Source organism: Rhinolophus sinicus, linkage group LG14, assembly GCF_036562045.2.
Source record: "Rhinolophus sinicus isolate RSC01 linkage group LG14, ASM3656204v1, whole genome shotgun sequence".
NCBI classification, from domain to species: Eukaryota; Metazoa; Chordata; class Mammalia; order Chiroptera; family Rhinolophidae; genus Rhinolophus; species Rhinolophus sinicus.
This window is the reverse complement of record NC_133763.1, coordinates 44,295,467-44,319,466: the sequence shown is the minus strand read 5'-3', so window position 1 is coordinate 44,319,466 and position 24,000 is coordinate 44,295,467. Positions and strand designations below refer to the sequence as shown.

Sequence of the window (24,000 nt, the reverse complement as noted above, 5' to 3'; positions counted from 1 at the left end):
CCATCCCTTGCGGGAGTCGAACCAGCAACCTTGTGGTTGAGAGGATGCGCTCCAACCAACAGCCATCTGGGAGCTCAGCGGCAGCTCAGCTCAAGGTGCCGTGTTCAATCTTAGTTGCTGGGGGCGGAACCCACCATCCCTTGCGGGAGTCGAGGAATCAAACAGGCAACCTTGTGGTTGAGAGCCCATGTGGGAATCGAACCGGCAGCCTTCGACCGGCATTAGGAGCACAGAGCTCCAACCGCCTGAGCCACCAGGCCAGCCCCCTTTTTTTTTAAGACAGTTTATTTCTTCCTTCCCAACCTGTATTCCTACAATTTCCTTGTTTTTTATTTTATTTTAATTTTACTGGGGAATGTTGGGGAACAGTGTGCTTCTCCAGGGCCCATCAGCTCCAAGTCATTGTCCTTCAGTCTAGTTGTGGAGGGCGCAGCTCAGCTCCAAGTCCAGTGGCCATTTACAATCTGTTGATGGGGGCGCAGCCCACCATCCCATGCGGGAATGGAACTGGCAACCTTGTTGTTGAGAGCTCGTGCTCCAACTAACTGAGCCACCCGGCCGCCCCAAGAATATATCTTTTTAAAGGAATATTGTACTTTTTAAAGTAATATATACTTTAAATTATAGAATAATATATACAAACTCTGACAATTAAGTTTGTGAATTTGTTACAACGATGTTGCTAACCTTTTTTTTATATCATAGGGGACGACCCGGTGGCTCAGGTGGTTGGAGCACCACGCTCCTAGCACCGAGGTCGCTGGTTCGATTCCCAAATGGACCAGTGAGCTGCGCCCTCTACAGCTAAGATTGTGAACAACGCTCTCCCTGGAGCTGGGCTGCTCTGTGCAGCCGGAGGTCGGCGTGAGCTGCTGTGGGCTGCTGAGTGCTGCCACAGGCTACTGTGTGCTGCCATGAGCAGCCGGAGGCCAGCGTGAGCGGCCGACCAACAACTAGCACTGACTGCCTCAGCCGGTGGGGCACAAGGCTCATAATAGCAGCATGGGCCAGGGAGATGTGTCCTACACAACTAGACTGAGAAACAATGGCTTGAACCGGAGGGGTGGGGGTGAGGTGGAAGAAAGGGGGGGGATAAAAGATATCTGGCACCAGGCATCATCAGTTCAAGGGCACTCGTGAATGGAGAGGTGTGTTGGAAAATGTAAGAGATAAAAAACATGATCAATTTGCTCCACATAAAAATCTTAGTGATACCTTATCCAATTCACACTTGCTACTGAACAACAAACACAGACTTTCACATAAAAGATGTTTATTTATTGTGGTGTTTCAACTGAAGGAGAAATTCATCTGTTCTAATTTAAGTTAGATATTCCATATTCTGCTCCAAGGTGGCTGGTCTGGCAAAGAGAGAGCTAATATTATCCGGGTAAGCAGACTAGCATACTATGATTTAATTCTGTATCTCATGCTTGTTGAAACTTAACTTATTTTCCTTTTACAGACTAAGAGCTTTCATTTTAACAACAATGCTTCTATGCCTTCCAAATCCTAATCTCCCTGGCAGTGTGTATCTCCCTACTACTCATCCACTAGAGTTCTCTCATGGATGTCAATGTGACCAGATAATCAATTTTAAAGAAAACCATTACTCATAGTAAAGAAATTGGAAGCAATCAAATTAAACTCCACTTAGTACCAACTTGGTCAACTCGACGTGGTATAAACCACTTTGGATTCAGTATCAGTGAAAACTGTCCAGCGTCTCTATTGGGAGAAAGAGTGATTTTCTGTGTCTTTGAAGAATCTGTAAGGCGTTTCAATGGAACCCAGTGGATACCTAATACACTTTGGAGCCTCTCCACAGGGTAACGTGCCTTAAGGATATATTCCTCCTAGGCCAGAACGCCATAGAATGAGGCTCTCTGGACCTTTCTACGATAAATTCACATTGAATGGACTTTAAAAAAACGAACAGTGAACTGACACACTCCAGAAGTAGTACTATCCTAGAAAACAACTGTAATAGTATCAATTAGTGTAGCTGTTTATCAAACTATCAGGTGTCTTACTAGAATGACACGGATTGATCTAATCATCGGGTAATCGTGCAATAAACGGTTACTGAGCCATGTGCCAGGCACTGCGCTAAGTGCCAGGGTTACAAACACTGTCAACTTGAGTGACCTTTTTCTTCGACTTCTTTGAAAACATTTATAATAGTTGGAGGGGGAGTCACTCCAAAACTGTAAACATAAATTCAACATCAACTCAACTATTCTCCTTCACTGGAAACGTGTGAATTAACTTTCTTTTATACCTAAATTTCACTCTGGAATTTAATGACGTGTATCTGAGAGTGTACAGACACACGTTTGCTCTCCAAGGCACGCCTTTCCTGTTTCTTTTTAAAAAAATACCCCAAAAAGGTTTGAAGACAACTGGTATTTGAAAACTTTAAATATCAGATGTAAAACTCTTAATTAGGAATTCAGATAATTTTTAAAATTAAAAGTCTCTCACTATTCTTCCCAGTGGCCAATCATTAATTCCATTTAGTTTGCATAAGCTAATGACACTTTGTCCAGTTTTCTTTGTTGTTGTTTTTTATTAAAGCAAGAGTCCTGAAATGGAGAACTGTCTTTCAAAATTTTCCCCCTTGACATATCCCTTAAATGTACTTAAAATTTTGAAATAATCTAATGCTTGATAAACATAACCTAAAGAGGCTAAAGCTTTGTAACAGTCAATAATCTTTATTTTTTAACACCACCAATACCTGAATATTTATGGATATGATGTTTGGAGAGTAAAGGCCTCAGAGAAGGCTTTACCTCAGGACTGTAAACTCAGCTCCCACTCATGCTAATCTACAGGGCTGTATCTGTAATAAATGATGAATTATTAAGGTTCTTGATCTCCTGTGGAGCCAGAGGTGCCATTAACGTAGTCGTTTAGTACCATCAGGGTGTAAATAATTTATAGGATGGACAGAGCAATCACAACGGGTTGAGGAGGAGAACCAGTTCTGCGAGCTAACTGCGAAGAAGTCCTGCAGACACGGAGAGGCAGGGGTGTGCTCCTGCCCACTCACACAGGGACACTTCTGAGTCACTGTCCATCATCTCTGTCTTCCAGAATCTGCGGCACTAACAGGCCAGACTGTGAATTGCAACAATGACAAAACTTCTTCAAAGGGGCCCTCTGCACAAGTTAAAAGGACCTATTCCATCCAATAGTTTGGGCATGACGATGCTCGTGTGTTTAGCCAGCGTAATCTGCCCTTTCTTTTGGCTGATGATGGCAAACACTCGGAGCATACTGAAGACAAGGACTCTAAAACAACCTTCAACATTCTGTCTGCTTTTAAATTTGCTTTTTCTTTACCACTAACAGCTTTACACCAAAAGCTATCTCTTCTTGGAACTGTCAGCCTTTCTGTCTGTAACAAGGCTGCTTCAATTTTTTCTAATTTGTTGCTTCTCATCAACTGCCACAGGCTAGGACACCGCAGTGCCTGTTAGACGTGCCTCAAACAGGAGGAAATGAGATCTGAGAGGCTCCTTCATGAACACATGCTTCCTGGAAGCATTTTCACTTTGTGGGTGAACTAGAAATGGCTGGAAATATTAAGTATCTTTAGGATAAATAAGATTTTATTATAGCATGAAGCATAATGCTATTCCAAATTAAACTTTCTATCTTTCATTTGCACTTATTTGTAATACACTGTACAACACTTTTTCTATGAATCCAAAAAGTTGGAGATGGTAGGAAGATGAGAGCATTCATTTTAAGAATAAGAGGCATGTTTTATTTTCTTCCATTATCTCCCCTGGGTTCCAAATGACTGAAAATATTGCTTCATTGGGGGAAATACAACCAACAATACACAGCAAATATAAATTCTACAGTTACATTTAAGAATAGAGTTTTTGCAGGCTCAGTTCTGGGACACTGGGCAAGTCATTTAACCTCTCTGAACTTCAGTCTCCTCTACTGTTAAACGAGAATACTAGTGCCAATCTCACTGGGGTGCTTACAAGATTAAACGGATACAAATAAAATGCTTAGGTCAGTGAGCAAATAGTTGATGATATGATGCTAGATTTGAAACAGGATGGTCCAGTACTGTCACCTTCTCTATTGCACATGCAGGCATAATCCACTTCCCAAAGTAAAACCTTAATTAACTGGAACTATTCCCCAACAATACCTTATTCATGTAGCAAACTAAATATTCCTTCTGGATTCCAATTTCAAGGGCTCACATCTTCTGTCTACCACATCCCCAGATAGAGGAGGATAAAGAAGATGAAATATATTAAACTCCTTAACGCAAAAAAAAAAGCATATTGTGTATGCTGTGAAATGACTGTTGGAAGTGAAACAGTTCATTGTAACAGTAACGTGCGAACCAAAGACACGTATATTAGATTCAGGAAACATGATGGCAGTGCATTCCCCTTCCCCCCAAATGTGCTTTAGGGATTTACCAGTAGGTCTGTTTCTTCTGAAGAATAAAACTGGTGTTTCCACTAGCGCCTAGAAACAGAGGGTATGTGAGACATCCACGATGCCTTTAAAGTATCCCAACTATAGAAATGCATGGCTGCAAATGTATGGTGATGGAAAGAGAACTGACTCCGGGTGGTGAACACACAGTGTGATATATAGATGACGTGTGTATTACAGAATTGTACACCTGAAATCTATGTAACTTTGCTAACTATTGTCACCCCAATAAACTTTAATTAAAAAAAAAAAAAAGAAGAAATGCATGGCTGGTACACAGGTTGGAATGAAGTTGTAGACTATTAAAAACCCCTCAAACAGGAGAACTGACTCTGGGTGGTGAACACACAATGGGATTTACAGATGATGTAATACAGAATTGTACACCTGAAATTTATGTAATTTCACTGACAATTGTCACCCCAATAAATTTTTTAAAATTCCAGAAAAAACAACCCTCAAACGACAGCTGCAAGCCATGACACTCTGCATGCAACTTATTCTTCATTAATATTAATGAGTATCTAATAGATGCTGCAAAGACCTATTAAAAACAAAGATGACCAGAATAAATGAAAGATTATTTGTGCATGCAAGTTTTTGTGAATTTTGGTGCAATTAGACAAAACATCCCAGACAGTGAAATGGGAGCTAAAGTCAGTAGTAATTTGATGTGTCTATATATAGAATTTTTCTTGTTTACAAATGATCTTAAAATACAAATAGTTAGCTAAGATAATGCCTTGATTCATTCATAACGTTTACTATGGAGAATGAGGTACCTTGAAAAGAAATCATCTAGAGAAGCAAATGAGAAAGGACTGCTTTGGATGTTTCTCCTCATCTCCCTCAAAAAACACAGCCTCATACTTTCTATAATTATTTACTGCATTCATTCAACAAGTATTTTTGAGTACCTACTGCTGGTCACTGTTGGTCTACAGCAATGAATAAATAGGTATGTACACTGTACTGAAAAGAAGACAGAGTAAAATATATAACCTATCAGAATATGATGCTTACTATAGACAAAAATAAAGGCAAGAAGGGGTCGAGGTTGTCTCTGGCAAAGGAGAGAGATTGCAAGCCCCGAGATACTTGTGGAGCCTGGTAAACACGAATAAAGGCCATAATGAGACTGGGGCTGGTCTCAGGCAGCCAATGGCTGGTGTGAGAATGAGGGTTAAGGGGAAAGAAGGGCTGAGGAATCTTTCCAGGAACAAGCACACAGTTCTTTACGCTGGAGTGTAGACTTGGAACAGGGTGATACTGTCCAGATCAAGTAGAGCTGCCTCTTGATTCCTGCCTCTGGAGGCCTAGAGGCCGAGACAAGTCCTACCCAGTTGGTCACAGAGGGAACCAGGTTGCTAATCCATTGTATGCACAGCCCCAGGGCCAATCCCACTTCTCTGAAAGAAGTACCCTGAAAACGTGGACATAAATTGGAAGGAGGAAGTGGAAAATAAAGGTAAACAGCAAAAACTGAGGCAACATGAAGGACCTTAACTGGATGGAAAATCTAATCTGTAACCTTTATTTATTTATTTTTAAAGGGGAACAGGACTTTACTGGGGAACAGTGTGTCCTTCCAGGACTTTTTTCCAAGTCAAGTTGTTGTCCTTCCAATCTTAGTTGTGGAGCACGCAGCTCAGCTCCAGGTCCAGTTGCCATTGCTAGTTGCAGGGGGTGCAGCCGGCCATCCCTTGCGGGACTCGAGGAATTGAACTGGCAACCTTGTGGTTGAGAGCCCGCGCTCCAACCAACTGAGCCATCCGGGACGCAGCTCAGCTCAAGGTGCCGTGTTCAATCTTAGTTGCAGGGGACAGAGCCCACCATCTGTTGCAGGACTCAAGAAGTCGAACTGGCAACCTTGTGGTTGAGAGCCCACTGGAACCATGTGGGAATCGAACTGGCAGCCTTCAGAGTTAGGAGCACAGAGCTCCAACCACCTGAGCCACCGGGCCGGCCCGGTAACCTTTTTTAAAAGGACTCATTTTCAATTCACCCCCTTGTGGTTTAAAACAATTAAAGACAAATTGCAAAGACCAAATATTAGAATGAAAGATGCTCCTAGTGTCCTTATCACTTAGGAAATTACAAGGATATTAGGAGCTCTGTGCCAGGAACCCGGGGTAGAGACCAATATACATATTTCCTATTATTCCACAGCCTACCCTTTTGGTGTCTGGCCACAGACCCCTTACAGCAAAAACAGTATACATAAAAAAGCCTTCCACTGTATGCGATGTCAGAGGGGTAGTAGATGAGGGGAGGGGGGTTATCACTGTGTGAGGGATATAAATGATAAATATCTATTACATTGTTTTGTACACCTGAAACTAATTTAAAAAAAAAAAAAAAAGCTTTCCAGGCACCGGCGGCTTGGGTTTGCAGGCTTCCATTTAATCCTGTCAGGTTCCAAAAGCAGGAATGGTCTAAGTAAATACACAGTCTCATCCTTTCAGTCAACTGGTATACCTGAGCTAAAAGACAATGCCACCGCTTACTCTGAGCCCCTCTCGAGGTATTAATACTGGCTTTCCCTCATTATACAACCATTTGTTCATTCCCTTACCCGCAGCTACTATTGCTCCTGCTCTTCATTTACACCCAAACTCTTCCACCTTTGGAAGAGAGCGCAGGCTCCGCCACTGTGCTGGTCTAGATTGGACACAGCAATACTAGTCTAGCACGTGCCTCAGTTCACTCTGCAGCTGGGTAAGGTCACATAGGGCAGAACTATGGGGCTCTCTTTCGCACCCAGCACTGCATCGGCATTCCCTGTTAACCGTAATTTTGCCAGATGCAGTGAAAGCATGACCCACCCCCATGAGGCCTTTAGGAATTTTGACCTCAAGTTTAAAAATGTAGCTTCCTGCTTAGGAATCATCCCGTTTCCAGCACCTCTATTTGCAGCCTCCGTCCTATGACCACTTCATCAATTAGGGGGAAAAAAAAAGTATAGTTGTTACACCGGCGCACTCTTCCTTTGGTAAGAATTTAATTGTCATTCCAGCATCCTTCCCCATAATCACCAGAAAAAAAAGAGGGCTCAATCTAGTGGGGCCGCTCCTTTAGCCGCACCTAATGTTGAGTGTAAGGTAAGTAAGCCAGCCCTTCACATCTTTTATCTCCCCCATTTTAGACAACCAATGTTTTAACTGCCCATTCCAATTCTCTTTCAAACTAGTACAGCAGGTCCTCAAATTATATCATTTAGTTATAACGTTGATGAGATGCTGTAGACCACGGGTGTCCAAACTTTTTTCAACAGTTTTCACCAAGGGCCACTCACTCAAGGTGAAGTACGTATTGCCTCACCTGGTTTATTTAAGTAAACTAAATATATTTTTGGGATTTGCTGCGGGCCAATTAACAATGGATCGCAGGCCACAGTGGGCCCGCGGGCTGCAGTTCAGACACCCCTGCTGTAGACACTTGGTCACATCAATTAGCCTAGAGTAAAACTGGTATCATTATCGTCACTCCACCAAGTTCCAAGAACCTTTTGATGACGTTAAGTGAGGACTTACTGCATGTACTCTGAGGAGGATCTCTCTGCCCACTGTTGGGCATTATGGGCTATAAATGTATTCCTTGGTCTGCAGGAATGACGGCCAGCCATCTGAACTGGTACAATTACCTTCTGTGCCGGTTCTTCTGCGGCACTCTGAGCATTTGCATCTACTACCCAATAAGCAAAGCCCAATCCAGTCAGCGTGTATTCCTGTCAGGACCCGTTTGTAGCCCCCCAGGGTTACCAGCATCAGTGTCACTTGCCAGCTCTGTTCAGGGAACAGACGCTTCCCACCAGGGAATCTGCCACATGGCCACCTGTGGCCTCCGTCTCTTCTGCTGGCAGACACAGATCTTACTGGCGTTCTGAGCCTCGGGGGTGCAACAGGAACATCAGGTCTGCACAGCTGCAGTGCCCCCAGATCCACTCATCACATGCACCCCGTGGCCACCCCAAGCAAGCACACAGGGACATCTGCTTGTTGACGCCAATCGCCTTCCGAACCTGGAAGGGGGTTCTTCTGATGGGCATCGACATGTCCTACCTTATGCACCCCTCAACTTCTCAGGGATTCCCATAGGGCTGTCTGTGCATCCCTCTCCTAGGCCAGGATCCCACTGCTCCTCTGCCTGACCATCGGCCAGGCCATTGGCCACGGCCCATGAGTCAGTAAAAGCCAGACAGGAGCTTTTATCAACCACAGTTCAATTCTTCCATTACTGCTAGGAAAAGAGCATGCGATTCAGCCCACGCGCTAATTTGTCTTTACCTTCCTCAATCAGAGTGGTGGCCTTGCAAGTAGGATATTGTCCATTCATCTTGGAACTGCCATCCACAAACCAGCAGCTCCTTGTTGGTCAGTTATGAGCTGTTTATAGGACACTGCCCAAGTGACAATAGAATCCAGCGCCAAAGAGGAAAAGAGCCTCTTTGCTCATGGGTACGTCCTCCTTGCATTCGCCAGGCAGCAAGATCCTGTATAAACCACTTCCATTTTACTATGGACTCTTCTGGGCACTGCCCCCCCTATTGGAGGGCTTACCCGAAATTACACAAGACAGCACAGTGTTTCAGGTTTCAGGATTCCTTTTATGGCTTTTAGTCATCGTGGCAGTTCGATTCCTGCCCAATCGCAAGCCAGCAGTTGCCCTTCAAATGGAAATTCTCTCGTCCAAAGTTCTAGCAGTCGTTGCTGGGAGAGCACGACAGGCTGTCACAAAGAATCTGTCCCTGCCAGCACTCCGGCTCCTAGTCTACACTGTGACTGAGCAATCTTACTGGTTCCCGTTTGGCAGGTCCAATTAGTATTGCTTGAGGGGTGCATTTACATGCCTTCTGTTTTACAATTCTTGGTAGAGGAGACATTCCCCAGTCAGATACAATGTCTATCTCTATAATACAACCAGATAAAAGCCTGTTCAGATGTACCAATTCTCCTACACTCCTCTTTACATTCCTAACTGTAACCTCCATTAGGACTTTACTAAAAGGATTTGGTTTTACAATATTAGTTAGGGGAGGTGTTCTCCAGCCAGACCTAACGTCCATGTCCGTAAAATATTCTGATAAAGGACATACAACTTCTTCACATAAAGCCTGTCTGAACATTCCAACTCTCATAATCTTATCAACCCTTGTGTATTTTTTATGGTCTCTCAATTGCGTCATAGCTTTACCAATGGATTTGGTACCACAGTGCAAGAGGCTCCCATATCAAGCAATCCTGGAAGTTCTCTTCTCCGACTCCTGACCATTTCACCCACTGTAAGGCTTTGGACACTCCCCCCAACCTACCCCTGGCAGGGGTTGAGCCAAGGGACCCTGGCCCTTTTGTCAATTTTTCTCATTCAATCAGCCTAACCAATGTCCCAAGCAATTGCTGCTCAGGTTTCTCATTGTAACCTCTGCCTTTGGACTTTTAAATTTCTCCATACTGGAGTAAATAAAGCAGACGGGTTTGGGGTCCTTTAATGTTGGGGAACCAGAAGGTGGTCCCTTTGGCCTGCCCAACCTTAGGTAGAGCTATATTAAAACTTTTGTTTTAACCCCATCAATGTCTGTTTTATTCATCCCATTTTTTAATAGCCATCTAAAGCTTTCCATTCTGCTGGGTGAGTCCCACAAGTCTTCCCTTTTTCCTGTTTGGCTCCAAATAATATTTGCTTTATTCACTTTATTTCTTAATAATCATTTAAACTTTTCTGCCTTGTTAAAACCAATCCCTCACTCTCTCCTCTGCTCTTTCTCATTCTGCTGATAATTAACCTAATATTTTCATTAGCATCTATAAGACCCAGGAGGGGAAGCTGAGACAGCAAATACATAAGATTTCCCCAACTATCCCTTGGTTTTGCAGCAGTAAGGTTACATGGGGTGTCCATGTAAAAGAGTCCCCATTAAACACAGCATTTCCCATGAACTGGGTAACTGGCATATTCAGCAGGTGAATATTATCATAAAGATAATCCCAACCAGGCTTATATACAAAACATATCATCTGCCTCATTAGAGGTGTCCCACTTGGCATTTATAGGGGGAAATGGCAGTCCCTTTCTCAGGGTCAAAAGATCTTGCAGTGGCTTTTACCCAGTCCACCAGGCGGGCCGTTCCCTCGGGGAAACCTGCTTTGTGTCTGGATCACACATCGCCATCTGTGATTGTTTCATAACGAGGTATAAATCCTGCATCAACCCAAACCTGCTCTTCCCCACTGCAGCCTTTAAAACCAGATACTGCTCCTAAATTAATTACTCTCACCGTCCATTTTAGTAAAGGTTCTTCAAGAAGTTGACGTTACTCATCCACGAAATAAAACAACTCCTTCACACGGCCCTCCCTGGTTTCAAACAGTTTCTTGGTTTTGCCCTTCCTCACACCGACTACCTTTTCGGTGACCAGGGTGTTAGAGGCACTTGCTGTAGTCTTTGTGTAATTTTCCCGTGGGGGCCAGCACTGAGGCGAGTGGCCAAAGCTCAGACTCACTGAGAAGTGAGCTGGGTCTAGCATCAAGGTCTGACCCAGCATTCTGTTTTAATTTCATTTAGCTATTACAGATAAAATAATCAAGGGACTAACCATTTGGCCTTTTTCTTATTAGTTTCTATTTCTTTATGCATCCAGTGAACCAACAAGCTGGGAACTGAATTCCACTGGTAGCTTTTACCTTTGGTAACTGAGAGCAGCACAGCCACTGCTCCATGCCATGGGTGACCACGTGACCACCAGGAATCAAGGTTCTGCATCCCCCACCCTTGTATCCTTTCTCTTCCCAAACCACGTTTCTGTGAGCCAGAGCCATTCTAGCACATCTCGTTTCTATGACACCAAAGGTCTAGGAAAAACTCCCTGTTAAAATATGCAATGGCACTTGTTAAAACCCAGTAAGGAAGACCTTACCCCTGGGGGTGCAGGTTATCTCTATAGGTACAGGGACCACGGGGGTGAAATGTTTCAGTCGCAGAAAGAGATTGGGCTCACTTCCAAATCCTGCATGGGTAAGGGGGACTTCATAGCCAAGGAGCAGGGAGGTCAGCCCAGGCCAATGGATGGATAATTACTAAGAAGAAACAACAGGGCTTAGGGGGGTTTTGGCTAAACAGACCTAAGTGAATTCTTACTGGAGAGGCCAGCGTGATTAGACAGCACCCGAGGGACGGTGGACGAAACTCAATCAGGTATCAAGTGGGGGGCTTCTCATTAAACTAACTGAGCAGGGCTCTGGCTTAAACTGCATTTTATAAGGAAGAATATGGATAGGCCTAGGAGAACTTTCAGGAGTCTGACTAAACGTTTGTCAAAGAATCTTTGCCAGTACCCTCTTGTTCAAAAAAGAAGAGACATATTTCTTTCCTCTGAACAGTATCAGTCTATTTTCTCATTCAGTAAGCCTCTTGTTCACTAAGGACCAGGTGAGGCGTCTGCTGGGACTTGTTACTAGAGGCTATGTGCTTGGTGGTACCAGCAGTCAGGCATTTAATGAAGGGAGTTTCTATGAAAGTAAAAGAAGAAGTCAAAAGGTAGAAACCCAGTTCTGAGTCCAGAGGGCAGCCAGCTGAGATTTTTAGACTTGAGTTGGAAGCATGTGTAAATGGTAGAGTGAGAATGCCAGTGGCCACCGAAAGAATTTTCCTGGTTGCAGTCTGAATGTCTCTGGTGAGGGCATCAGGTGTTCTGGAACTGATGAGTGGTCCACAGAGCAGGAGGCACAGAAGTTGCCCATACATGACCTGCTGTGGTAATTTGTTTTTTTACGTTTATATCAAGTCAACCAGCTTCAGCTTGCAGGGTTTCAAGAAAAGGGCAGTTATAGTTCTTAGTGATGCCAAGTCAAGAGGACGGAAGAAAAGCTGGAAACTTTAGTTTGGAGAGTTACAACCAGATACTGGAGGAAACTAGAATTGAGAACTTGGTAAAAACTGGCAAAACATGCAAGAACAGACCCCACAGGTTACACTATTGGTTTGCATCGAAACAAACAAAAAATCCTCTCTACAGTCAACCTTTTAATTCTTACTTACAAAATAATTCTGGTCTCCTTCGATCTGTTCCGATTATTTCCATAAGTGCAGCAAGAATAGCGACTGGCCATAAAGGCTCTTTTTGAGTTTACTTTTGGGGAACTTTTCATAAGGAAGCTCAAATGAGACTCTGAAAAGCCGCTCAAGGCTAGGAAGCCAATTCAGGAACCAGCCACCAGATTGGGGAATCCGATACCTATAGATCTGGGTGAATTCCTCTCTTCTCAAGGTCCCCACATATGCTGAGGTCCCTGGGCGTGTCTGGAAGTGAGCTTCCCTCCTCACCTATAAGGCTGGGAAGCCTGCAGGCCATGTCCCAGGCCCGTTTCTCCAAGAACATTGGCTCCACGAGGTCAGTCTTAGTCCCTTAATCCAGAGCCCACATACATCACTGTCCAGTCAAAGCCTGGTAATAATATAACCAATGTTTCCCATGGTGCTCTGCTACAAAAACAGATTCTTCCTGAACTTATGCAAAATAACTATATTATCATAAAAATCAGAATGCATACTCACTAAGAGTTTCTGAATTCTGAAGGGGTCAGTTAGGGACAAAGCAATTGTTTCGTATTTGTTTGCAAAAGTATAATTGACCAGACTGTTGTTAGCTACTGATAGCTTAAGAGAACAGCAAAAAGGATTCTTTAAATCTGGAAAACAAAACATTAAAGAACCAGCGATATTTCAAATGAAGAGTCATATAAAATTATAATCAACCTCAGCAGTTCATTCAGTCCCATGTAATTAACTCTTGTTCCACTTGATCCTGGGTTAACAGTTTTATGAATCCATCAGCTTCTTCATTAGTTCTGGAAATTCCTACGCAGCCCAGGGGCAAGGTCTTAAAGTTATTCAACTGATACCAGCGTGCAGCATTGTTGCCTGTAGCTGATTGTAAATGCTTTCAGAAGAATGAGAGTAAAACAAAAACTTGTCTGTGAATGAGAAAAAGGCTTAACATGGCCATGGTTAAAGTTCTGATGAGAGTTCATTTGATAAGGAAATTAGTTATTTCTATGGCATACAGAATTCTGATGTAAGAACTAGACAACAAGGGTACTGACGAATTTCTATGAACTTCATACATTTCTGGAATACCTACATTAGTAGCATCCATCTATCTATACATACATAACCTAAGAAGGTTTGTCATCATTTCTTATTTGACAATGCTTCCCAGGTAATTTAACATACCAAATAAACGTGATTAGTTTAACATCTCTTTTTTACAAGGTGAGAGACAAATCCGTTGAGATTTTTCAGGGCCCTCCGGAAAATCTCAATGTCAGTTTGAGGTCAGAAAGACTCCATTTAGAATTTGATTTCGTGAAGTTGTCAAAAATATCAAACACTTGGCTAAAGAAGATCACAGGTCACTGTGAAACAATACTTAAGTTATTCATTTAAACAAAGTGACAAAATATTTCTAAGGCAAATATAGAAAGTTACACAGTTACAAACAAAAATTTTAGCTCTATTCTTTTTTTAATTTTTTTTTTTTTTTAATTGGGGAACAGTGTGTTTTTCCAGGGCCCATCAGCTCCAAGTCGTTGTTCTTTCAATCTAGTTGTGGAGGGCACAGCTTAGCTCCAAGTCCAGTCGCCATTTTCAATCTTAGTTGCAGGGGGCGCAGCCCACCATCCCTTGCAGGACTCGAGCAGTTGAACGAGCAAACCTTGTGGTTGAGAGCCCACTGGCCCATGTGGGAATCGAACCGACAGCCTTTGGAGTTAGGAACACGGAGCTTCAACCGCCTGAGCCACCAGGCCGGCCCAATTTTAGCTCTTTTAATATTGAGAAGACTCAGTTTTTTTAAGTAATCAAAGACCTGATAAAGACAAGATGAAGCACAGGAAATTAGTTTGATGACACAAAATCTGTTTCCTGGCCGGCCCGGTGGCTCAGGCGGTTGGAGCGCGTCCTCTCAACCACAAGGTTGCCGGTTCGACTCCCGCAAAGGATGGTGGGCTGCGCCCCCTGCAACTAGCAACGGCAACTGGACCTGGAGCTGAGCTGCGCCCTCCACAACTAAGATTGAAAGGACAACAACTTGACTTGGAACAAAAAATAAAAATCTGTTTCCTAGGCAGATTATTTAAAAGATAAAAGAAAACCTTTTTATAATTTATTAATTAGAGCAAATATTCCAAGAAAATTTTGGCATTCTAGTTTTGATCAATACACTTTTGATTTTAAAGTTTGATTTTTAACTTATAAACCAATCCATTCAATCTTAGCAACTTAATCACACAAAATTCCTGTTCTATAAATCCACAACCATTTTTCTAATATCCTTTTGGTCTTTGTCCTGTATTTCCCCTTTCTCATTCTGGAACAACCAGTCAGTCTACCTTAAAATAAAATTACCTTTTTCCCCTGAACAAACACACATCCTTCATACCTGGCATACTTTGCATATGATGTTGTTTCTCTTCATTCTCATGGTTTCTAATAGTTTCATTTATATATATTGATTGTAATTTTTAACTATTAGTAACATTTCTTTTACAGAGAAAACTAGGAAGTAGACAACTGTGGTCTGCCCTATGTCAGTATTCTGTAGATTAGTAAACTTATGAATATACAATTGCACAATTTTCTAGAGGCATATGATCCCTCACAGTACAATTTTTCAATATGGCAAAGCAAAGGACATGTTTACTAATAGATCCAAATAGCTTTAGCTTCTCTACACCATATAAAAACAAGATGCCAAAAATACATAAACTTAAACTTAGGTTTCAGCAGTTCGTAGAAATGACCTCGATTTTTATCCTAGGCAGACATAACACCAAACAAAGCTTGCCATCATCTCAAGTTATATTCCTATTAACTATTTTTACAACACATGCATGTTAGGCAGGCATCACAAAAGCAAATACCTAGAAAGGTTAAATACATGGTCTTTCCCCTTTTTCTTCTTTTTGCACCGCTGTGCTTGACACACATCAAGCAAGTCATTTTTATTGTATACTTTATTCTTAGTTTGGATTTATAGTTTTATAATCTTAAACATCTAGTACAGACAACTTGTCTGACTAGTAAACCTAGGTAGGAAAAAAATTGTATATCTGCACTATATTTAATGCTGACAGTTCTGAAGACATGCCTGTTGTTATTTTACCAACAGCTTGCAAATTAGCTTTATTTACGAAAATCATCCCAGATCATGTAAAGTTAAAACATGGGGATAGTTTCTCTATTTCTGAGTTCCAGGAATACTTAATTTATATGAGCACTAGTTTATTTCTAGGCCAATTTGAATAGAACTCCTTCAAGGGATTTTATAAATTAATTTGGTAATACTTCCCAGAGGTAGAAAAATATCACACATCTGTAACATACACACATATACATAAAATCCAGACTCAAATAGAGATCTTACAGTTTTCATTCTAAAATTTTAGCTATGAGTTAGTAAAGCATAGCAAGACAAACTCACTGATTTATATAAAATAATTAGCTCTTGCCTTTTCTCAACCTTATATTTACATATATGTGAGTGACCAAGGAAATATCTAGCAGCTGTCTGGATGTCTCCAAAGCCCATCCAACTAATTAAAACATCCAGTCCATTTCCAATTAGTCTTTTTCTTTTTCAGCCTCAAGTAGTTGCTTTTGGGGGTCTCTAAGTCCCTTGACTGCCCCTGTGGAGGGTGGGGCTCAAAGTTCAAGTGACTATGGAGATTGGCATGAAAAAAGGTCTGGCTAGGATGGACAGAGGGATGGAGGAGGAAGATGTCTGCAGGGGGACACATCAAAGGAGTCAAGGGAACTGGAGTTAAGACTGAAGGTAACAAGAGGAGAAAGGAGGAGCAGAGGCAACGGGAGGGGAGAGGTCTTAGGGGAGCCAGTTTGAGGACATCTCAAGTTTCCCAAAGAGGCCATTGAATTTCCACTTATTCTCAGCAAAGGCCTGCCAACAAGAATGGAGGTAGACGGAGCCAGCAGAAAATATATTCGGCAGGGGTTTAACAAGGGTGTTAGTCAACTGAGAAGTTCCATGATCTAATACAGAAAACTGAGAGGTGTCACAGACAGCCAGGAAGAAAGAACTGCCAGTGCAAAGAGTCAGAAAATAGTCAAAAAAAGAGCCAGGACATGATAAAAAAAAAAGAGCCAGGAAGAAGAGACTTCCAGCCCAGTGTCAGGGAATAATCCCCACTCAGGTAGAAAAGAGCCAGAAAGAAGAGACTTCAGCCCAGCAGGTACCTTTCAAAGAAGCCCAGGCCTCTAACCCAGCTTCTTACGAACAGCAGCTTGGCTAGGACTGCGCGCTTCTTAAAAACAGGGAAACCTAGGACTTTAACTCAGCCTGTGTTTATCTGGTATTCTATCTCATCTTCTGGAGTATACTCAGACTCTTAAGAATCAAAATCTGTCCTTACCAGCTTCCACGGACGTTTGTCCAGAGCAAGGGTTCAGGATTCGGACTCACCAATGGATCCCCGATCAATCAGTCAGGAGTGAAGATAAAAACTTCAAAGGTACGCACTTAGGGTCCTGGGTGAGAGGTCCGGGGGTCCAATGATGAATCTGATCCTATTGGAGCTGTGGTACCATAACTGTTAAAAGGAAAAAAGTATTCAATAATACTTAATAAAGCGTGGTAAGGAAGACTTTGCAGGGTGGGGAACTATCTCAATAGGCATAGGGACCACTACAGTGAAATTTTTAAGTGGGGGAAGGAGAGTGGATTCAACTAGGAATACTGCATGGGTAACTGGGAATTTATAGCTAAGGAACGGGATGGATGGAGTCAGTGGATGGAAAATACTAAGAGAAAAACATCAGGGATAAGAGGGTTCTGACTAAACAGACCTAACGGGATTCTTGCTGAAAACAGGTCAGGGTGATCAGACATCACCTGGGAGATGGCATAGGTGAGGCACCCAATCATATATCGAGGGTGGGGGCTTCTTGCTAAAACTGCATTTTACAAGGATGTGAACAGACGGTTTAGGACAGGGTTCAGGAGCCTGACTAAACTTTCATCAAGCAAAGATTTTTTTTTGTCACCTGTTTCTTCCTTTACTTACACACATAATACTTCTGACACCAGATATACGTTGTTGGTTTTATTTTTCTTCCCCACACCAACCTTTTCTCCACCACCAGCTGGGTATCCTGCAATTCAATTCAACTCTGACACTAACTGAAGTTAGTGCAGATCTCACTGGGTAAGAACTCAGTCTCACAAGACTGTACCCCACTTCAGACGCCAATCACAAGTAGTAGGACCCCATGTGACCCACAAGTTCTGTCCAATTTAGCTACAAATTGGAGGTCTCCATGACGCCCTCCTTAGATTCAATGACCTGCTAGAAGAGCTCACAGAACTCAGTGAAACATTTACTTACATTTACTGCTTGTTATATAATAAACAATAAACTGTATGATAAAGAACAAAGACGAACAGCCATACAAACAGACACGTATGGCGAGATCTGAAATGGTACGGCAAAGGAGCTTCCGTCCCCATGGAGTTGGGGTACATACACCACCCTTCTGGCACGTAGATGTGTTCACCAGCCCAGAAGCTCTCTGAATCCCACACTCTTGGGATTTTTATAGATTTCATCACATAGGCATGATCAATTATTAGCTCAATCTCTAGCCCCTCTCTCCTCCCAGGAGGAAGGGGATTGGGACTGGAAGTTCCAAGCTTCTAATCACCAACTGGTCTTTCTGGTGACCAGACCCCATCCTGAAGCTATGCAGGAGCCCCAACAGTTGCCTCATTAGATCAAAAGACACTCCTATCACCCAGGAAATTCCAAGGGATTTAGGAGCTCTATGTCAGGAATCAGCGTCAAAGACCAAATATTAAAAAGAAAGATGCTCCTAGTACCCTTATCATCTAGGAAATTACAAGGGTTTCAGCTCTGTGCCAGGAACCAAGAGCAGATACATACATATATATTTCAAAAATCAGGATTAATGAATTTTGTCTACAATCTTTTCAATGATGACCACGCGTCTGAGCATTTGAGTTTGAATCACTAATATTTTAAAGTATTGCGTGTGTTTTAAACATTCAAAATTACATAAAGAAACCCATGTGTACCTGGTGGTTTCATAGCTGAAGGTAATTGCCAAAGAATGTTACATTGTCAGTTTAAAATAGCACAATCCCATCTTTTAATACTCTAAGAGTTCTGCTAATGTAAGACCTCCATACAATTACATTTCTACAACAGAATTGCTCTCCATGGCATTTCACTTCAATTGAAAATATCAACTTCATTATAGAACATTTAAAATTTTTTAATGTCATTTGGCTTTAGACAGTTTGTCATGATTAAACAAAAATCAAAGTGAGACGCAAAGTAATGTATCTTATGTAAAACTATTTCTAATTATTGTTTACCTACCACTGGAGAATCTTAAAAAGTAGGCCACACTTATTTCAATTACAGCTAAATAAAATTGTGCTGTTTTTCAACCTGCACTAGATTTATTCTGTCATGATCAGGTAGCTGTTCCAACAATTTCTTAGAAAAAGACACTTGCTGCATTACACAGATGCTGTCCTAGGTTTAATTCAGACTATGCTGCACATTGATATGAATTTTTAAATTTTATGTGTAACAAGAGAACCACAACTAGCTACAGGTGTCTCAAGGAGTTTATGAGGTAGCTTTCTCTCCTTCTAGTCTAACCTATTTGCAAATGTATAAACACTTTAACCTCGGCAGCAGACAGGGACCTACTAATTGTGTTCTATTCCCACTGGAAATTCAAACAGCCTTTCATATTTTAATTTACACCTCAATCTATTCTTTCTTGTGACAACTCTTTTAGAGACGACTCTATTAGAAGTCTGTCAATTAATAAATGAATTGTTCAGTTAGCGGCAGAGAAATAACTGTACGTAAGTGGTTATGAAGTTCCATAATTGCAGCCTTTAATACCTACTGTTGCTCCTAATGCCACCAGGCTGACTCAGGTTAACGAGCTCTCCAGGTGCCACTGTCCAACACAGCCCTGTCAAAATGAGCACTCAGCAGTGGGGTCTCCCGAAGAATTCACCCAATCACTGTACTTGCTTCTCATACGTAAACAAAGAGGATTATTTTTAGGTTCTTTGCCACAAGAAATATGCACTGAAAACAATTAAAGCATCACATGACTTTGGAAAGAATACTCCTTCCCTTCTTTACAGAGAATCCTAAATTAGAACGAGAATGCTACTTAATATTCTTTCGGGGTAGGACTGGATCTCCTACCACATTTCATTTTAACCCTGTTACGTATAAAAACTGAAGCACAAGAAATGAGCCAAAATGCGAACTGGGGACAAAGACAGTTCACGTGTCTTTAGCGACCGTGGTTATAAAACCACATGCCCGGGGACCATTCAAGCTGAGGTGCACACGGGGCGATGCAGCCCGAAATGGGCGAGGAGCGCCAACTACCCAGAGTCAACGCGGATGCCCAGGCCCATTGAGCCCTTGACAATATCCCTGCCCCAGCTCCTCCCAGCCCGGGGTTCACAGACTCCGTGACCCTAAGAATCCTAAGTGGTTTTCACACAAGTGTCCAGAACCTTCACACCAGGCTTTTCGGGCTGCCCACACTCCCCCGCGAAGACACGGCTCATAACCTGGTCACGGCCCTTCCCTGCACAACGCAGGCTCCCGACCGCGCCCTGCGCCCAGGCCTGTCGCCCTCCGGTCCCCCTTGCAGGGGCAGCGCCCCTTTCCTCAGACGCCCCACCACCACCACCACCGCCCCGCAGCTCGACTCACAGGCTGGCGATGTCGGGAGGCAGCGGGCTAGACAGCGCCCTCCAGCTCGGCGCGGGGAGCTTCCTGCGACTGCAGTCCAGCAGAGGGATGCGGCAGGCGCAGGGCGCGGGGCAGAGGCCTGCCCGGGCAGCCGGCAGCAGGAGGAGGAAGGCCTGGGCGAGAAAAAGGAGCCGGGAAAGTGGTCCCGACCCGCACTCCAGCAGCGGCTCCTCCCGGACGCCTCGAGGCGCCGGCGCCATTTTCACCCCCGACCTGGAGCCAGCCGAGAAGAGCCGCGAGATAGAAAAGGTGGCTCAGCGGAGACGCTGGGCGGCTGTGCGACCACCGCAAGCCGCGGCGGTGGCCTGTGCCCTCTAAAGGCAGGAGAGGGGCGGACACTGCACAGCAGTGGGGGCGGCGGCCGAGCATACACCGCTGAAGCTCCACAGAAAACGCTCGTCCGCCCCGCCCCACAACGTAACGTCTTCACGCACAGAAGCCAACCAATCGGTGCCACAGGACGAGATCGCGTCGGGGGCGGGACCCCGTAGGGGGCGGGGCCGGAGACAGCGAGTTCCTTAAAGGAGGAGTTTAAGGTGTCCTGCACTTTCGGGTACCCCTCTGGGGTTCTATCGCCGTTCTTCCACTGGAGGGCGCAGTGGCTCCTTAAGACGGCGTAGGGACCGCGCTGCGAGTCCGAGGTCCCGACTTGGGGTCTATCTACTATAGTAAGAGAAAAGGATCTTTTATCTTTGGGCTCCAAGAAAAGGCAATGGCAGACCGGCTGCCTTCCAAGTCGCAGCCACGAGAGCGGCGCGGGAGCTTCCTTCTGGCTCGTCGGCCGCCGGAGCCGAGCTTAGGCCTCCTCCGCCCTCTCCTGCTCGCCAGCGGTTGGTGCAGTCCTGCAAGTGGGCGGCAACTCCTGCTCTCCTAACCGGAAGCACGTTATCACTGTCCGTTGATGGACCCGTGAAGTCCTAAGGGCAGGAGCCGGGTTTATGCATCTGTGTACTTTCAGCTTCTATTCCAGCTTAGAATTCAGTAAATGTTGGGAGGACAGCTCCTGCGAGTCACGTCTCTAAGGAAAACACTCCTTTCCTCTGTTTTGGAGAATGCTGTCCTTATATACACATTCGCTCTCAGAAAAGCTAAAGGAACATGTAGATAAAGTGTTGGAACAGCCAACAAAGTGAAGGCTGGGTGTGAGGAAATTTTTTATTTATCCTGAAGAAGAGGCCATGGAAAACCTACTAGAAACAGTGATGTCTAGCCACCTTAAGCGCACTCAGTCATGTATATATATCCAAGATTATGAATAAGTGAATAATAGTGATGGTGCACTTATATGTAGAGTTTTTATACTTTTATAAAGAGCCTTTGCATGTTACCTTGTTTGGTCCCTCAATGACTGTGAAATTGGCAAGACTGTTATTGCTGATGAGGAAACAAGCCCTGAAAGGTTCAACCAAGTTGCCCAAAGACAGAGGCTGGCATTACTATGTATGAGTGTTCTGACTCTTATACATTAAAAACCTGAGCAGGTTAAAAAGAAGGCTAATGCCTAGGTCACAGGGCTGTACTAGAGAGTAACTGAAATCAATCTTACCATGGCAGGTTTGGAGTCACAATTATGCATTTAAAAACCTGTTTTCTGTTTTTTAATATTGAAATATTTCTTGGACTCAAGGATATACCCAATGTTCTAATCCAAACCAAACTTTGAAAGCCAAGATAGCAGAGTGAAACTGACTTTTGGCCTCCATTCCCGGGTTGTTGAGCTTGACCTCCACTAAGAAAATGGGCATAGGCAAGAGCCCGGCAAAAAAATAGGGCACCTTAGTACCTCTCTGCATTATAGTTTCAGAGCCTCCTTCTAGTCTCATTAAAATATTCTCCTGTGTCCTCCCCAATAAGGGCTGCAGGTCACACCAGCCAGGAGTCCCTCCCAGCTCTTAATTCATCATGCACATTATTTTTCACCATTCTGTTAGTACTTGTATATCTTTATATTCCCCATATGTGCTAGCAGAGTACCTGGCACATAATAGACACTCGATAAATGTTTGATAAACGAACGTATGATGAGATTATCTTACACTCTATATAGTTCCCTAAATATTTTTTAAAACTTTATTATGAAAAATGTCAATACACACACAAATAAACGAATCATGGAATAAGCCCCAATATATCCAACTAGATTTAGCAAATACAGGTTTTTAATGGAGTTTAGTGATCCATTTCTCATTAATAATGGAATAAAGAGTTTGTTTGTTTTATTGGGGAGTATTGGGGAACAGTGTGTCTTTCCAGGGCCCATCAGCTCCAACTCAAGTCATTGTCCTTCAATCTAGCTGTGGAGGGCGCAGCTCAGCTCCAAGTCCAATCACCGTTTTCAACCTTAGTTGCAGGGGGCGTAGCCCACCATCCCATGAGGGAATTGAACACACAACCTTGTTAAGAGCTTGCATTCTAACCAACTGAGCCTTCCAGCAACCCCTCGGCAGCTCAGTGGCAGTTCGTCTTCAGTCTAGCTGTGGAGGGCGCAGCTCACTCGCCCATGTGGGAATCAAACCGGCAACCTTGTTATAAAAAAGCTTGCGCTCTAACCAACTGAGCCATCTGGCCGCCCCTGTTGCTAACCTATTTTGATATCAGAGGGATTATTCATTATGAATTTGTACCAACTAGACAAACAGTTAACCAAGTTTACTATTTGGAAGTACTGAAAATGCTGCATGAGAAAGTTAGACCACCTGAACTTTTCACCAGCAATTCATGGCTCTTGTATCACGACAATGCACCAGCTCACATGACACTGCCTGTGAGGGAGTTTTTAGCCAGTAAACAAAAAACTGTATTGGAACACCCTGCCTACTCACCTGATCTAGCCCCCAGTGAGTTCTTTCTTTACCCAAAGATAAAGGAAATATTGAAAGATGACATTTTGATGACATTCAGGACATCAAGGGTAATACGATGACCGCCCTGATGGCCATTCCAGAAAAAGAGTTCCAAAATTGCTTCAATTTGAAGGGTAGACTAGGCGCTGGTGTCAGTGTATAGCTTCCCAAGGGGAGTACTTCGAAGGTGACTGTAGTGATATTCAGCAATGAGGTATGTAGCACTTTTTCTACCATGAGTTCATGAACTTAATTGTCTGACCACGTATGCGTGTGTATGATGCCAAAAACATGTACACACATTTTAAGAGAGGAAAAAACTGTATTAAAATTGTAATACTCAATATATACGGATAACAAAAGGTGAATACAAGTCACATTTGACTTCTGCAATTACAAGAGGTTATCAAAGTGGTTATCATCAGCGTAATTTTAATACAGTTTTTTCCTTTCTTAAAATGTGTATACATTTTTTGGCACCCTCTGTATATATATATCACATAAATACATATTTTTTTCATATACTCAAAGAGTCATATGGTTTTTCTTCAACACACATATATACTATATGATACATAATATAGGTCACATATGTCATTTGAGATATATGTAAATATCTACTCTATGAGATATATCACATATGTATGTAAAACATAATATTCCAGCCATATTCATTATAAAAACTCTTGCCAACTTGGAACACAATGAACTTCCTTGAGCTGATAAAGGGTATTTACCAAAACCTGCAGCAAACTTCATACTTAATAGTGAAACATTAAAAATGTTCATTTAAATTAGGATCAAGAAAGTAATGCCTACCACTGTTTATATAACACTGTACCAGAGGTCATAACCAG

General features: G+C 43.0%; 1 protein-coding gene across 2 annotated transcripts in view; it reads right to left on the bottom strand.

The window, feature by feature from the left end:
• LRIG2 (leucine rich repeats and immunoglobulin like domains 2) overlaps positions 1 to 20,729 on the bottom strand; it is a 48,228-nt gene extending 27,499 nt beyond the window's left edge. The window contains exon 1 of one of the 2 annotated variants that reach the window (XM_019730395.2): positions 20,262 to 20,729. In XM_019730395.2, coding sequence (XP_019585954.2) covers positions 20,262 to 20,500 — 239 coding nt within the window. In that variant the 5' untranslated portion in view covers positions 20,501 to 20,729. The remainder of the gene's footprint in view (positions 1 to 20,261) is intronic. The other variant, XM_019730394.2, reaches the window with a different exon arrangement.
• Between the last annotated feature and the right edge of the window lie 3,271 nt (positions 20,730 to 24,000).